A 15,834-nucleotide genomic window follows, 5' to 3' on the forward strand; every position below is an offset into this window, starting at 1 on the left:
AGAGATAGAAGAAAGCATGTTTTTCCAATAACTCCATCCATCTAATCACCTATCCATTAAATCATTTGGACCATACAGGATAGTTGTGATAAGTGATATGTGTGATAGATGGCATACAGTATTGGACACTGTCCAGCTTGTGGCCTTTTAAATAGTTTTGGGGCTTGTGAGGCTTTAAGGTTTGGAAAGAGGATGAAAAGCTGTTTCTTGTCTAGTGCACATCTGTCCACAGTTAGAAAACAAGGTGGGCTGTACTACGGTATATCTCCTTTGACTCTGTACACAGCTGCCCTCTTTCAGATCTCTTGAGCGTAGCCTCAGCTAATTCAATGGCATACTCTTGCTCTGTTCTCTACCACAAAGGGTAAGCCTGTTAAAATATTCCTCCTTCAGACCAGTGTTTAAATGCTAAATTAATGTGATCAGGAGTAAGTGTATCTTGTGTAGCGTTTGTTTTTTTCATAATTATTAAAAAATCAACTGCTAACTGTAAGCTGTAAAGGTGTAAACTTTGTAGCGATATCTGTCATAATGTAAGTGAATATTGCCTCGTCCAAATTTTGATCCTCATTTGGAGCTGCACAGCAGTATGTATGAGCTCCCCGTTAACAGCTTTTGCAGTTCCTAAATTAGATTTTGTTAAGACGCCTTCGATTTGAAAAATGAAAAAAGGTTTGGTTAGAAAAATTGTCTAATGTTTCACTTGAACCCCAAAGTTAACATTACATTGCCTTTTGACTGTTTCTGACTGCCAAGAGCACTGCAGGAAATAAACTGCATTCACTGCCTGTAATTTGCATCACTCATTTAGACACTGCACTGCAACAGAGAAAAAAAAACGGTCAAAAAGATTAATTGACTATTTTTCAGCAAGCACTGGTAATAAGTACATTACTGTACAGCAGGGAGTTACATGGAATATTAAGCTTTAATAAACAGCCTTGTAAATTTATAAAAAAACATGCATAATCGTGAGCTTCTTACTTCTAAGGATGCAGTTTGGTAGCTGCAGGCGCTGATGAACGTGCTTTCAGAGGGAATGAGGAGAGCTGAGCGATTTGCACAGCGCTGAAGAAATTCTTGCACTTCTTTCCCCTTGAGGCCCCTGGTTGACTATCAGGAGGGGCGGCTGGAACACCACCAGCGCAATTTCCAAGGGAAACCACTGCAGTGCCCCCAGGGTCGATCGGGGACTTTTAAGAGACCAGCGCAAAACTTTTCTTCCAGCACCTCCATCGGAGGCACAACACTTAAAAGGATGATCAGTTGAAAGAGTGGAAGGGAGGTTTTATTTCTTGCCTGGGATCGGAGGGTTGCTGAGGGCTGAGGGCTCAGTGAGCAGAATGGAACGGGGAGGAGCTGTTCGAAGTTTATAAGGGTGACGAAAGGGACCAGCACAAGGTGACCAATGGCTAAAGTCAGACTGTGGTTTTTCCCTGGCATTGTCACACTGCGATGACTCTGACTATACGAACGGACATAGAAACCTCACAGATTTTTTGGTGGTACTAAGGATTGATAATCAAGGCCAGTGATTAGTAGTAATAGTTCAATACTCTTATATAACACTTTTCATTGCCGGGTTTTAAACACGTCTGGCCAACATAAGTCGCACAGTTATGCGGGTTTTTATTCCTTACTCACCCTTCCCCTGGTGATACGGTTCTATTTTTGATAAGCAAATGTAATCAGTCTCTCGGTACGCCTTGTATTGAAAAGCAGACATATCAATAATAAAGATGAACTGAGCTCCTCCGCGGGCTCCAGTAACAGGCCGGATAAATAGATCAGAAGGAGACTGTGATTGTCCATTGATCACCGTGTCACAACTCCTTAGCCCACGTAGACGCGCCGCTAATGTAATTAAGTAAAGCAGTCCAAATTAAATTGGGATTAAGGACACAAGCCGTTACCATGGAGGCCAGCAGTGCCTGTTAATCAGGCTGTGAAGTGAGGATTATTCATGAATTCCTTTCTCTGCCGAGAGAAACAGTTTACAGCTGTAAGGGCCCCTGAGAAAGGCCTGAAATAAGTCCCTAAAGTTCTGCTTTTGTTGTCTGCAGTTTTGCCCGTGCGTCTCATGCACATTTCTTGCATGCTCCGTGCCTTGAAAGGAGCCTGTCGCCACCAGGAAATGCACAAAGGCAGCTAATTAGAAGTGCACAGAGGTGAGAAATCTTGCAAACGGAGCTGTTAAAGTATACAGCTGTTGTGACCCTGATTACCATTCCTTTTCCTGGCATCTTTTTCTATAGTACTTTCCAGAAACCCAAAAAAACTGGAGCTACTAGTGAGCAGAAATACCAACAGGAGCTCCCCCAAGAGCAGAATACATAAAAAAAAACCGACATTCAGTAGATGCCTTGAAGCTCTCCTTTAAACAGGGCGGACTCTTAGATAACCTCCTTGTCGGGTTGCTTTAAGCTGGTCAGAAAGGTGAGGGAATGCAGTTCCTGTCTGCCTGGCCCAAGAAAGATCCATGTTACCATCACGCAGGCATTGTACATTATACACAGAGTGTACAGGCAGGTGTGTAAATCTGGTGAGCCACAAATCTAGTCATGTCACCCAGTGGGTTTTTATCAGCATCTTTTGACGTTGTTCTTGTTGCTGTAATTTGCCCGTGCCAGCTGAAGTCCTGTCATGTTCTCCCAATCAAAACTCCTTCTTCTAATTCCAAAGGACTGTCGATCAGAGTTCTGTCAGCATCCGTCTCCGAGATAACAACATGATGAGAGTTACAAAAAAGGGTTGGTCAACTGGCCAGGCTCTCTCGTTTGGTGGCTAGTACTGTAATTAATTGATCCAAGCAGCTCATCCACCCTTTCCTTGGAAGAACCCGGGGTATCGGCTTCAGTACCAACACAGCTGGGCAGTTCATTCCATACCCCCACAGCTTTTCGGCTAAACAAACGCCTCCCGTGTTCGGTTTTAAATGCATCTCCATGTAGTTTGCACTTGTGTCCTGTGGTGCTCGTTTCACTGTTCATGCTGAAGAAGTCCAGTGGGTTGAGGATTCTGAACAGTTGTGTGAGGTTCCCTTGTAATTGTTAGACACACAGTACCTTAAACCAGAAGGTATCTGGTTGCTCTTTTATGGACTGATTCCAGATCAGAAATACGTTTGAAATCCATGTGGTGACCAAAAGATAGCTGTGGCACCAGTGTTGCATGTGTGCCGTGTCCCACCTGGGACTGGATTGTCTGTCACTTGGGTGTACTCTCGTGTTGCATAGTGTGCTGTGTGGCTTTGGGCACCATTCATTTGACCTAGCAGGTCTGCGATGCTTCTTAACTCTCAAGTGAAGTAAGTCACCATAACAGCTCATAATAAATGAGCCCTGTTACACTATAGAAGGCAGGAGAGGAAAACGTGTTTATGCTTCACCTACCAGTTGCAAGTTGCTCTGAGCTATTTTGTTGAGATGGACTCAACAAGGTTATTTGTTAGGAGCTGTCTGTCCCTGCTTCATTATTTGCAATAAAAGGAGCTTTGCTAAGAATCCTTTCCCAGCTCCTTTTTGTACATAGCCGGTATATATGTGGGTTTTTTTAGTTTGATATTTAGTTAAGACTTAAAGTATATGTTAAAGTAATTCTTTATCTTTATTTTAATGCTTTTCACATTTGCTATTATTATGAGATAATCTGAGATTTGATTTTACGTTTCTCCACACAAGGCCTTGTAACATCACATTCTAGAGGCTAAGAGATTAACAATGATTTAGGAAGAGAGTGCACTTCATGTAGGTATTTATAAAGGAGATGCTAATTAGATGTAAAGCAGTCCTCATTAATAGACATGGCTGAGAGAGATATTTGAGAAGGAAATAGAATTAGTTTAGGTGTTTCTGTTTCTTGATACCAGCATGTTTGTCGAATAGTCTTTTTTTTCTTGACTTTAGTTCGAACTTAACCAAGTTAGGAAATTGAAGGCAATCTATTTCACAGCTAAACATTCGGGGATCCTGATTAAAGTTGGTGATATTTGTTCTTAAACCCTATTATTAAGAGTTGAAGGTTCCTTTGTTCCCCCCTTCAGGAGAAAAGCCCCTGGAATCAGACTCCTGGCAATCAGGAGAGATAGAGGCTTGATGTGATCATTGCTGGGATTCACACAGCCCAGGAGATTGAAAAGGACAGCTGTCAGACAGCCCCCATCCTCACTGCTCACAGCTCAGGCCTATTGACTGCAACAGCGAGCTGAAATCTTGACTCTCGCAGGAAGTATGTATCAGTCATGCTAAAGTGTTGCTAAACCTTTCACAGCTGAGGGAACTTTTCTTGACTGTTTAATCAAAGAGCTTTGTTCTTTTTACGAATTCCAGTTTATTTCAGTGTCATTATTCAAAGCCATGCATCCATTTGATAGAAACCCTTGTTTGCACAATTATTTCTGAAACATATGCAGACATTTTAGATAATGATACATCTTTGCAATCTAATGCAAAGAATTTGCAGTTCATTTCGTCAGCAGGGTTGCGTCCTCCAATGAATTCATACTGATATTATCGATTTCCTTTGCTGCATTCTCTGTGCCTTTGGGGGTGTCCAGTTCAAAAGTTTAATCTGCAATTCTATTGCTGTTTGAATTCCTGACAATACAAAGAGAGCAGCACGTACAGTACTCCATGTAAAAGATGGGTTTTTAAAAAGAGAAGGATGCTGGAATAGAGAGTGCTTCCTTTATTTAGAACATAGTAACAAAGAGTTACCAAGGAAGGAGCATTGGAGAAAGGCATTAAATTGAGCTAAATAGAAGATTTTTTTTCTTCTTTTTTTGTTTTTTAAAAAGTGAATGCTCTGTCATTCTGATCAAGGCAACCGAAGAGCATAGCGGCAGCTCAGAGCCTCAAGGTCATCCAAAACTGACACGATTTCTGGCACAGCTGGTTGCCTCACGTTTCAAAACACTTTGCTGATTAAACATTGGGCCTAATTAGAAGATTTGTCCATGTGGGTGGATTCAGGTGCTGCATGCATTTTAAAAATCAATAAGCAAACTGAGTGTCCTTGGTTCTCCTGATGGACCAAGGTATGTTAGGCTCTGCAGTGTGTTTTTCCGCATTTGTTTAGCTGCACAGTACTGTGGACCTGTTGGTATGATTTTACTCTGGGGCTGTCAAGACTTGACTAGTCGTGCCTGTAGCCCCTCTGCACATACAGGTAAGCCTGAGCTATTAACCTGCTGTCCGTTTTATTTAATAAGATCTTTTTCTGCTCTCTGCAGCAGGCCGCCTGCTCACCCCTCTGCCTTCAGGTGCTTTGCAGACCAGGAGAAATCTGTAGCAACTGCTCTGCAAGAACTCACCAGACAAATCAAATCAAAGTTTATTTATCAAATGCACAACAATACAGCGTGCAGCAGTAGTTGCTGGCAATGAAATGTCTTTTCCGCGAGCTCACAAGAATCGCAGAAATCGCAAGAATCACAGAAACACAAAAATCACAAAATTGAGGTTATGAAAATTAGGTTACATAATAATAGATGTAATAGAAACTGAATAAAACTCAATATGAGTAGAGCTGTTATGTGTCCATGGTGTATGCAATATATACAAGTAGTGGGGTTATGCTGAATACAGTGAAAACTGTGTGTCCATGTAGCCATTACAGGTGATTTGCTAAAGGAGTTGCAGGTTGGCTATTTAGCAGTCATATTGCCTAAACTTAACCTTAACATGAGCCAAAGTAATCTAACAGAACAGAAGAGGTAACATTGCAGTCAGATGCTTGAGATTTCTTCCCCATGACTATGGTAAACTAAATGTCACACAAGAGTATGAAATAAATAATTGCACCTTCTATTCTGCAAACCCAGTTTCTAACTGGACTTTCACTTGGATGCTGCATAAAACTGCTCTACCAATCCTGAGGATTATACTTGCTTTTACCCACTGTGGTGCAGATGTTCCCATGAGCACCTGATCCTGCCTTGTGTAGTACTACCTCTACTACACAAGGCAGTGTCCTACCTGCTCAGGGAATAAATACGCCATGGAAATTAATGATGTATTACAGCAACAGCAACTTGTGATTAGTACCGCGAGGTCGATGGCTGGCATTGATCCAGTATACAGTGAATGCGAGTGAATCTCGTATAGAACAGCACCTGCTCGCTAGTCTTTAATGGAGCTGCTTGTGGCAGTAAATTTTCCAAAACAATTGAAAACAAACTCTCGGAGTCAAACGCTAGTAAATAATATGAATTGGCTGTTCTAGTCTCCGGAGATGCATCAGCCTGGTCGCCACCAGCCGCCTCCTGATACGAACTATAGAGAGATTTCTGTAACCGGAGAGGAAAAGACAAACAAACAGAATACTGACTACTGGGGCTCCAGCTGCAGCAGTGGTTTTCAGAAGGCATGTGGTGCAGTCATCATTGTGTGCCCCTGTAAACAGACCACCCCAGTTCCTCTCTGAGACTGAACTGGGAGCCTCTGAAGAAGGGCTGCTGATGTGACCTTTGCGGGACGCCAAGTCGCACTTGTGCTGGGTTGAATCTTGCTTTGCAATCGAGGGGGCATTGCTGAACATGGAAACCTAATGGAAACCCCATCGGAACCGTTTCCTGCTTTCACACTGCAGAAAATACCGTGCGCTGCACATCGACCGAGAGTGGGTGGGGGAGCTGAAATTCACAGGAACCGCAGGCATTGAGAATCTTCATCTGCAGAATTTGATCTTTCTCCTGTCTGTGACTGCACCGTGCCTCTGTGCCGGTGTGCTTCACACTGATGTGGGAATTCTCCGTATGTCAATAACAGAATCCATAACACCTTGTCAGCATAAGTGTGGTTCGGGAAAACTATTCTCACTTTAAAAAAAATATATTTTGATGCCTGTAAAAATATATCCTATTAATGTATGACAAATGTTTTAACCATCAAAACCTTCTTTTGTAGTGGTACTGCAGAATGTTTAAGTAATGTATACACCTCCTAATTAGTCACGGCTGATTGGTGTAATATACTGTATGCTAGTTTCTAAGCTTAGAGATTTCCAAGACATATGGCTGCAAACCTTAGCTAAGCCATCAGAATGCCGATGTCCTAAGTTAAGTGAACTTTTTTTTTCCGTGCCGCAGGAAAACTAGTTGGACTGCTGTGAGGTCATGGTATATTTCATGAGCTAGGTTGGAAGCAGATGGGGAATCCAGTTAGGACAAGGGAAAACAAAACCACTTCTTTACTCAAAGGATTGTGGGTATCCGCAACGGGCTTCCCAGCCGGTTGGTTGAGGACTCTGGGCTCCTCTCAGGAATGAATGATTCACGCAGCTACAAAAGCTCTGTGGCAAATGAGCTCAGTGGGTCAAATGGGCATCCGTCTTTGCAACTTCTTATGTTCTTATCTTTATGAGGTTTATCTGGAAAAACCCAACCGCCCAGCTGCTTTGAATAGTCGATTAAAGTCCGTGTGATGAAGGTCCTGTACTTCGGGAGGAGGCTGCTGCCGGAATATCTCCTCTTGCCTGGCGCTTCAGTGTGACAAGGGGGGGGTACGAATACAGTCTCGTTCATTCCTGAACGCACTGAACTCCCTTCTGTTTCAATCACTTCGTTTTTTAGTCCAGCACCATTTCAGATCAGCCATGATAACTATTATGAACTATTTTTTTTATAAACCTACAGTATGTGGGTATTTAACCTATGTTTTTTAAAAGCCTCAGCAGCGGTCGCCGACCTACTTGACACTGGACAAGTTGTGCAGGGAAAAAATATGAATTCATTCTTAGCCAGTAAATATACAGATCCCAATTTCAGAATAAAATAAAATGTGTGAAAGCCTTTTGAGAAATCTTAAACCCCTGGTTTTGGGCCATGAGAACATTTCTATGAGATGCAGTACAAAGGAATAGTATCACCAAAGTCCACAGCTGTTATGTAGGGAAGATGTTACTTAGCAAATATTGAGTTGGTGCCTGCAGCAGACAAGCAAATTATAGTTCAAGATGCATTTTGATGTCTTTCTGAGAACCTGCATTGACCGCGTGGAGAGACCTTAATACATGTCATTGTTCACTGCTCCTGTTGGCTATGGTGAGGTTTAGTATGCATGCTCTAAGCTTAATAATGCAACAGCACAGCAATTATTATTGCTATAATAATCTATCATCCCCTCTTCGTGAAGCTGTGGTAGTTTTTAGATACTGAAGCTGTCTGTGTGATCATTAGCAGAGCTGTAGTCAGTCCTGACAAATCTACAGCATTAAAAGGACAGTGTATTCAAATGCCCTTAGAGCAGTAGTGGAGGGGTGGGGAACTTACCCCAGAGACCAGAGGCAGCAGCTCACTCACAGGGCTGCCTCTCTGCAGAGGGTAAGTACTCTCTCCAGCAAGTGACAGCCCCTTTAGAGAACAGCATGTGAAATACTACTGATACCCCCAGTGAAGGAGGTAAAGTATGTACAATTATCAGGGTTCAATTAACCCCTTACAGAAATTCCTGTTGCCTTGTATACCCTGTTTTACGTTAGATCGTACATTCTGGGATGTCAAAATAAGAGTTGTTCTAGATCCTAGTTAATTGAAAGCTCCTCACTACACAGATGAATGGGTGTAAGCATCATAGCCACAGGTGACGTTTAAAGTGAGGGGGGGGAAATGAAGTTGGAGGTAGGTTCCACACTCCGACATGGAAGGGGACCCGATTAACAGACTGGACAGCACACCAAGAGTCCCTGTGGATCTGATCAGCGTGCGAGAGGGCATCAAATGTACTGGCAAGGCTTCATTTAGAATACTATGTTTTAGTTTCAGTTTTAGGCAGGGGAAGATCTCGCTTCTTTGCAGTTGCCTCGCACATGATTATAAATAACCAGAAGCGAAAAGGAGGAAAAGGCCTACACTGACAGGCTGGAGGAACTGAACCATTCTAGCCTTCACCAGGGAGGACTGCAAGGGGACCTGAGTATTCAAGATCGTCAGAGGAACGTCCCCATGAACTGTGAAACAATAGCCAGATGACACAAGGGGAAACTGTGGAGCTACTCAGCCATGTTGTTGAATCCTGTTTCAGTCAGCAGCTGGATGAGATTCTTTTATCAATTGACACCTACTAAATGGCCTAGATGGGGCCCAGTCGATTTCTCTGATTTGTAACCTTTTTATAGGTTATCTCTGATGGCTGGGGATGATTAATAAGGTCAGGCTTACTGCCATCATTTTCTCTATCCATGTGATCAAATAATTGAAACTGCCTCTATGCATCTTGAGTCATTGTGGGATTTTTGTACCGTGTACTGGAGGCCAGTGTAGGTCTTTACTACAGCCCTTTGTGCCCCTTGTCAGGATGAACATTTGCTTCTCTAAACACTGGAGAGCCAAGTGCGTTAAGCCATTCTTCAGAAGCTGAAGCAGTGAGAGGGAGGAGAGGCGATCTTTAGGTTTTAACAAGTGTGGCAGGAGGGCAGGCACCTGTAGATCAGTGGGGGCTCAGTTTCTGTTTTGTGACAGGGCCGCCTTAGAGAGCAAGGCAGCTGTGTTGACTCATTGCCAGGGGGGCGCAGGGGGTAAGGGAGAACACGCACTGCGTTGTGTGTGGCTCATCAGCGGTCAGGCAGCGTGCATTATAGCTGGAGCGATAAGCAGTGTTTGCAGGCGGTTACTAGGCTGCTGATTTGCCCTGTGTTTCAGGTCAGAAGTCCTGGATTTCCCGTTTTTCCTTTTAATAATTAGCTTGCGCTCAGAACATTCAGCTGCATGGGACAGTTAAACATGGAAAAGGGCCAGGCAGAACTGCTCCAGTCCTGAAGCTACGGCTGCTTATTACCCAGAATTACAATGGCCAAGGCAAGGAAAGAAAACTACTATGGGAAACATGGTAAGCAAATATTCGCAATTTAGACAAAGATTTTCAGACTTATGCACAGCAGGGAGAACTTCCACCATCGCCTTGATAAGAGGCTGATGGCTTTTCATGGAAATTATCTGGGACGCTATTGTTGCTTCTCTTTAAGACTTGATCTATGCGCACAAGGACATTATGGAAAACTGCTGTTGACTAAGGCACCACACTTCTACAGAAACGCCAAATGCTGTTATTCGATTTTGGCTCAGCAGAAAACGCTCTGTAAAAATATCCTCTTTAGTGCTCGGTGCCCTGGTTCTTTTCCAGATTCAGGGCACATATTGAATGGATGGGTGTTACACTTTGCTGCATCACTTATCTTTATGGTACGGTAGGAAAACGTCTTGCTTGCCTTCTTTATTTACACATTTTATATATTAAAGACACGTTTGGAAGTAGGAAATGATTCAGTTTGCATGGCTGGGGGACTGGCAAGTTAAGGGATTACTGGCAAGTTAACTGGGAAATAATGAAACACTGTAAGGGAGAATAATGAGGGTTTTTTTTTTTTTAGAATCTCAGGTGCAGAAGATAAAAAAAGCTTTTTTTTTGCAGCTGAAGCCCAGTGTGATTAATGAAGTGGTGTACAAGCTAAATAACAGAGGTCTTGCTTGGGACTGGGAGTGAAAATCAATTTTAAAAGTCTGAATTCTGCTGGCTGAAAGAGAACACTTTTTTTCGCTATTACACTTTGACTCTTCTGGTTTAGGCTTATGATTTAAAGGTAACATACAGAAATTTGTTCCATTTTTGTCTGACCTGTCCATTGCTGTATTATTCATGGGGGGAAACGGTGTGAATTCTGAAGGAAAAACTAGAATTGTTTGGAAGTGTAATCTGCCTGTGGTTATTTCTGATTTGCACAAGTGATGCAAACTTATTTTCTTGCCTTGAAAAACTGTTAGGAACCCATGACAGCCCCTCTCAAAGTTGGGGCGTAATAACTTTACCACCTGTTTGGTCCAAAACCTGTTCTTCTTGACTGGGTTCCCATTTTGTCTAATCCTTGCGAGGGAACAGAAAAATGTGCTAACCCTGAATTGAATGGAAGCACCTGCAGCTAATTAGTTAATTAATTTTTCAGCTGGCACCACTGCCTTGCAGCTTGTGCGTCCTGGGTTGGATTCTGGGCTAGGCGCCTCCTCTGGGTTCTGTTTGTATTCCTGTGGGTTTCCTGTGTGTGGTCTATTTCTCTCATCTTTGAGCTAAGATGCTATATAGTTAGCAGCCTTGTTAATTTCCATCTCTAAATTTTGCCTGTGTGCGTATTCTGCAATGACCGGTGACCAGTCATTGCCTTTACCCAGGCAGGTAGATAAGCTCGGCTTTACTGGGACGCAACAGGATGAATTAATGGATCAATGGATATGTGCATTTTTTAAGCATTTTACATTTTCTGAGATTCTATGCAATAAAGAAGGCAGTTTTCATACAGTAGAAACAAGAGTACAGAAATTAATGGGTACAGATTCCTTATCCTTTAGAACATTTTGTGTTCCCTGTCTGAAAATATGCAAAGATTGTGCACAATTTTGCAATAGTTTCCTTCCATTTTTTAATTGGGGGAAAAAAGAACAGGAAATCAGGAAACTGTTTTACAGAAAGTAAAACCGTAAATTATCAACTGCAATTACAGTTTATCAGATTCTTTTTTTTATCATGTGCCCTCATTACCATACATATATTTTGGAGAAAGATACACAAAGAATTTAGGCATTGTAAAAAAAACTGAAAAGTGTTTTGGTGTGGCATGATTAGTCAATTTTATCTGTTTTGGTTGAATGCTTTTCTGTCTCTCTGAGGTAGGAAAGAAAACTTAAACGTTAAAAAAAAACCAAAGCATTCGTTTCAAGATATTACGATTGTGCACTGCTCATTCATTAACTGCACCTGTTAGTGAGGTCTTTTTTTGTGAAAATTTTACATTTCATAATGCAAAGAGCCCTTAATTCAGCAAAATCCTTTAGCCCTGTCTTAAGGAAATTCATCTGTTCTGCAAACATTTGCGGTCAGATGTATCAGCTGCTTCAGCTGCACAGACTTGATTTTGTCTGCAAGGACCTTTGCAGTCTTGAACAGTTCCTGGCTCAGCACACCATTTTCGTTTGCATTTTGCTGGGGAATCCTTATCTGTGCTTGTAATTTTGCCATTTCTAAAGGTGTTTTAAATTAAACCTATTTTTCTTGAATCACGTCGTTCCTGAAAGAATGCAGCACCAGGGCCATTAACCATCTCACATGTCTTCTGTGCTTACACTTGCAGAAGAAGTAATTTAATGAATATTAAATTCTTGTAAAAAAAAAATGCCGTTCTGTGTAGCGGTCTTGAGTACTGAGAAAGATGCATTTCTGTACAGTATTGCAACTCTTTACTTAATTGCAATTTTTCAAACTGGCAAAGTTTTAAATTCTTATGAGGTCAAGCAACCAATGAGAAATGTAACTGTGAACTGAAAGTAAAACAAACTGTGGCTTAAGACTGACTTCCGAATGACATTTATTAATGTAGGCACCAGACTTCCACTCAATGGCTTAAATGCTAGTTTAGCACTGAGAAGAGCACATAACTACCTTTCCACTGTCATTTAACTCTTAGGGTTTTTCATGTCTGAGCATAATAACTGCTAATGGAACAGAGTGATCTCATTGTGTTTCTATAAAAGCATTACTATCATTAACGCCAGTGAGAATTAGGATCCTCCCAGGGAGCAAACAGAAGGAATGAGCAAAATGTGAAGAATTATTAAATTTAACTGTACCGTACATGTCATGATTAATTCCTCCTTTCCCTTTTCTTGTTAAAAATCAAGAACTTGCAGCACTCTGCACTAGTGATACTGGCTATTTCTGGAAATAGGACCAAAAAATAAATTGATGAGGATTCAAAAGCATGCTTTGTACTTCCACTTAACTACAAGAACATGTCACATTTACACACCTGCATGCTTCAGTACACCCGCATGCTAAAATGCATTCAAATACGTTTTGTTATTCTTAGTACGGACCATTTTTGACAGGATGAATGGGTAAAAAAAAAAGCATTTGATACTTATTGCCTTTTCAAATTACACAGAGCACATCTATTCACTGTCAGCTTCTCAAAGGCAGCTCTGAAGTGATGTAGACTTGTAGTACCAGCTAAATCTATACAGCAAAATCAAAGGTGTCCCAATTCTGTTTTTATGTCAGGAAATATTCAACAAACACTGACGAGGGGTGACACACATTGACATACAAGGAAAAAAGGTCAAAAATCCTTCTGCCCGGTATAGGATTTTTCGTCTCCAAACAGTTTCAGTCAGCTAACGTGTTCTGCAGAAAACGACAACACAATTTAGTCCAAAGCTCTGCATCAGCTACTTTTCTTGTAGGTGGTATTGTACCTCTGCTTTCAAATCTCAAGCTACAGCTGGTACCTGTAATTAAAGTTCTAGAAGACAAACAGCAAAGCTTGCCTTAAAATATATGTAAGATTTATGAACTGTTTTAATCATTCCCTTGGTAGCAGAAGCAGTTTCTAGTTTGTTGCGGTGCTTGTCTCTGTTACAACCAACTCCTTGAGCTAATGATCAATATGTTATTTATGGTAGTGGCACTACTAAACTATGCCATAAAGCAGAATGAAAGGTACAGTGTTCAGGATATGTGTTCAACAAGCACGTGATCAGTGGTATAAAAAGGCATGGCTTCAAGTTAAATTATTTAATACAGTTTTTCCTTGTAAATTTGTAACCATCAGTTTAAATAGATACAGTATGTGCTGATTTCGCAGAATCATGCAGAGCTTCAGTGTGTTTCTTCTGAAAACAAACTTAATGGTTGTATTTCGAGGATATTGGAGATCTACACGTGCGATGCTTTGTGAAATGATTAAAAAATATAGTGTATGGTAATGAAAAGTATAACAATAACTTCACATTTATGCATTGAGGCAGATCTGACCAAGATGTTGTGATGAGGTTTAAAAGTATTAAACCATTAAACCATTGGTAATGTTGTAATGCCGAGTGGATTCACTGAACAGAGTGCCTCGGAGTTAAGCAATGATTCCCCATGCTGTATGTAATCATATATTTCATTTTTCATATTTATCTGCAGAATATTTTACATCAGTCTTTATAAGTAATTTCTATAGCTATTATCTGCCTGACATGGATACATTTGTTCACCAGTTCTGGCAGCTTCTTCAAAAACCGCCTTGTTTGGAAATAATATATTCTTATCTCTGTTTTCTTGGCAATTATTTGAAAACAAAAACAATTGAAAATGGATTTTCAATAGTCCCCATATACTGTAACAATTATCACAATGATTATAACAGTAATATCTATGCTTGTGGTCTAGCTTTCTCTGCAAATCACTGTTTGCCTTCCTTTATTTTAATGGAAATATTTTTCATAAAGTGAATGTTAGAAGTCAAAGACTTGTTTACAGTTCCACACAATGCTTTGCAGCATTGATAAGAAACAGATCATTAATAAAATATTATCTGTTGCAGAGAAAAACATTTCCTTTTGAATGTCATCATCCCATTGTCAACATCTTATCCAGAGCCCTAAAATTCTGAATTATTAACCAGTGCTTTTCTGGATTACCTTCAAGGCACTTACAGGAGGTATTTCTCACCAACCTTAATCTGATCGATTAAATTGTCATGATAATTATTTTTTTGCATCTAAATGTAAATCTAAATCTGTGAGCCTCCAGATCACCCAGAAAATGTCTGTTCAGATTCAGTACCCCAGTGTGGATCTTCTCCTTACTCAAGGATCTCCTGAAATTTGGGCTAAGTGATGATTAGCCCAACAATTACCCTTAAACTAAATATACATAAACGGTTGTTTAATGAGTAGGAGAGAAAGCATTAAGGCTTTAACCTTACTGCTGACAAGTGTTGATAATCGAAGTGCTACTGTATGTCTCCATGAGCACAAAACCCTGGCAGTTACTATCCGTTAAATTATCCATGAAAATGACCTCTAATCTTTCCAATGATGCATTCACCATGTTTATACATCAGGCAAGCTGTGAGAATAAAATACTACCGACAGCAGCGTTATTACCTTGTAGCCTAATCTTGACAGATATCAAAAGCCGAGCAAGGCTGAGCCTGGTCAATACTGGTATTGGAGACCTGCAAGAAGCTCTAAGTGGTGTTGGTGAATCAGTAGAAGGGACTCTGCCACCTGCTGTACATTTCCAAAACACCACCCCACTGTGGTGACCATGGACACCACACACTAGGTGCCATGGAAGGTACTGTCCTTAGGGTGATATGGTAATGAATAATTCAGCGTAATACAAGTGAAGCATAGTGTGATTAAATGTTTTATGTTGTTTTTACACAATAAGTCTTTAAATGGTCAATTGCAAGGCTGTGGGTAAACAGCTTATGGTAAAGGAAGATTCAGTAGATACTGTGCGAGTGAAACTTTAAGGCAAATGTTATTGCTGAAAGCTCATTGGACACAGTCATTCTGAAAGAAAGGAGTGAACAAGTAACTTGACTGTGCAATATTGAGAAAAAAGCACATTATTGTGGGCAGATTTAGTGGATGGGGAATTATATTAAACTCAATGTACAATATATACTGTATTACAGTAGTAGGTGTCACTGTTTGCCTTTGTGTACGTTACACATCTGAGGCACTGCAGTGGTTAAATTCTTCACATTCCTTGGTTTCCTTTGAAGGCAGTTTTCTCCTTCATGGGAAAAGACTGATTCATAAGCAAAATCCCAGGACAGGTAATTATGTCTGAGGACAACATGGACAAGCTTGACTGGAATGCCGAGTGTCGTTAGAGTTTTTCTTTCCTCATGGGGCTTCCCTGAAATGGGTATTTAGAACCAACTGAAGCAACAATGTTTTTAATTGCTTTTTTGTTTTGTTTTTTTAACAGAGACAAGAAAAAATGTTTTCATTGTATAAATTTAGCATACATAGGAGCTGCTTAGCTTTGATTAAATTCCTTTAATTAACTT

At 40.8% G+C, this 15,834-nt stretch overlaps 1 protein-coding gene across 3 annotated transcripts in view; it reads left to right on the plus strand.

Annotated features, from left to right (window-relative positions):
- The window catches only part of slc44a5b (solute carrier family 44 member 5b), a 105,727-nt gene that overhangs the window by 36,115 nt on the left and 53,778 nt on the right, over nucleotides 1–15,834 (plus strand). For 2 of the 3 annotated variants that reach the window (XM_088597978.1, XM_088597979.1), the window contains exon 1: nucleotides 9,572–9,824. The exons of the other annotated variant lie outside the window; for it this stretch is intronic. In XM_088597978.1, the coding sequence (XP_088454104.1) occupies nucleotides 9,785–9,824 (40 nt within the window). In that variant the 5' untranslated portion in view covers nucleotides 9,572–9,784. Of the gene's footprint in view, nucleotides 1–9,571; nucleotides 9,825–15,834 lie in introns of those variants that run through there. 3 annotated transcript variants of the gene reach the window in all.

This window comes from Lepisosteus platostomus, chromosome 11 (genome assembly GCF_059453375.1).
Source record: "Lepisosteus platostomus isolate fLepPlt1 chromosome 11, fLepPlt1.hap1, whole genome shotgun sequence".
Classification (NCBI taxonomy): Eukaryota; Metazoa; Chordata; class Actinopteri; order Semionotiformes; family Lepisosteidae; genus Lepisosteus; species Lepisosteus platostomus.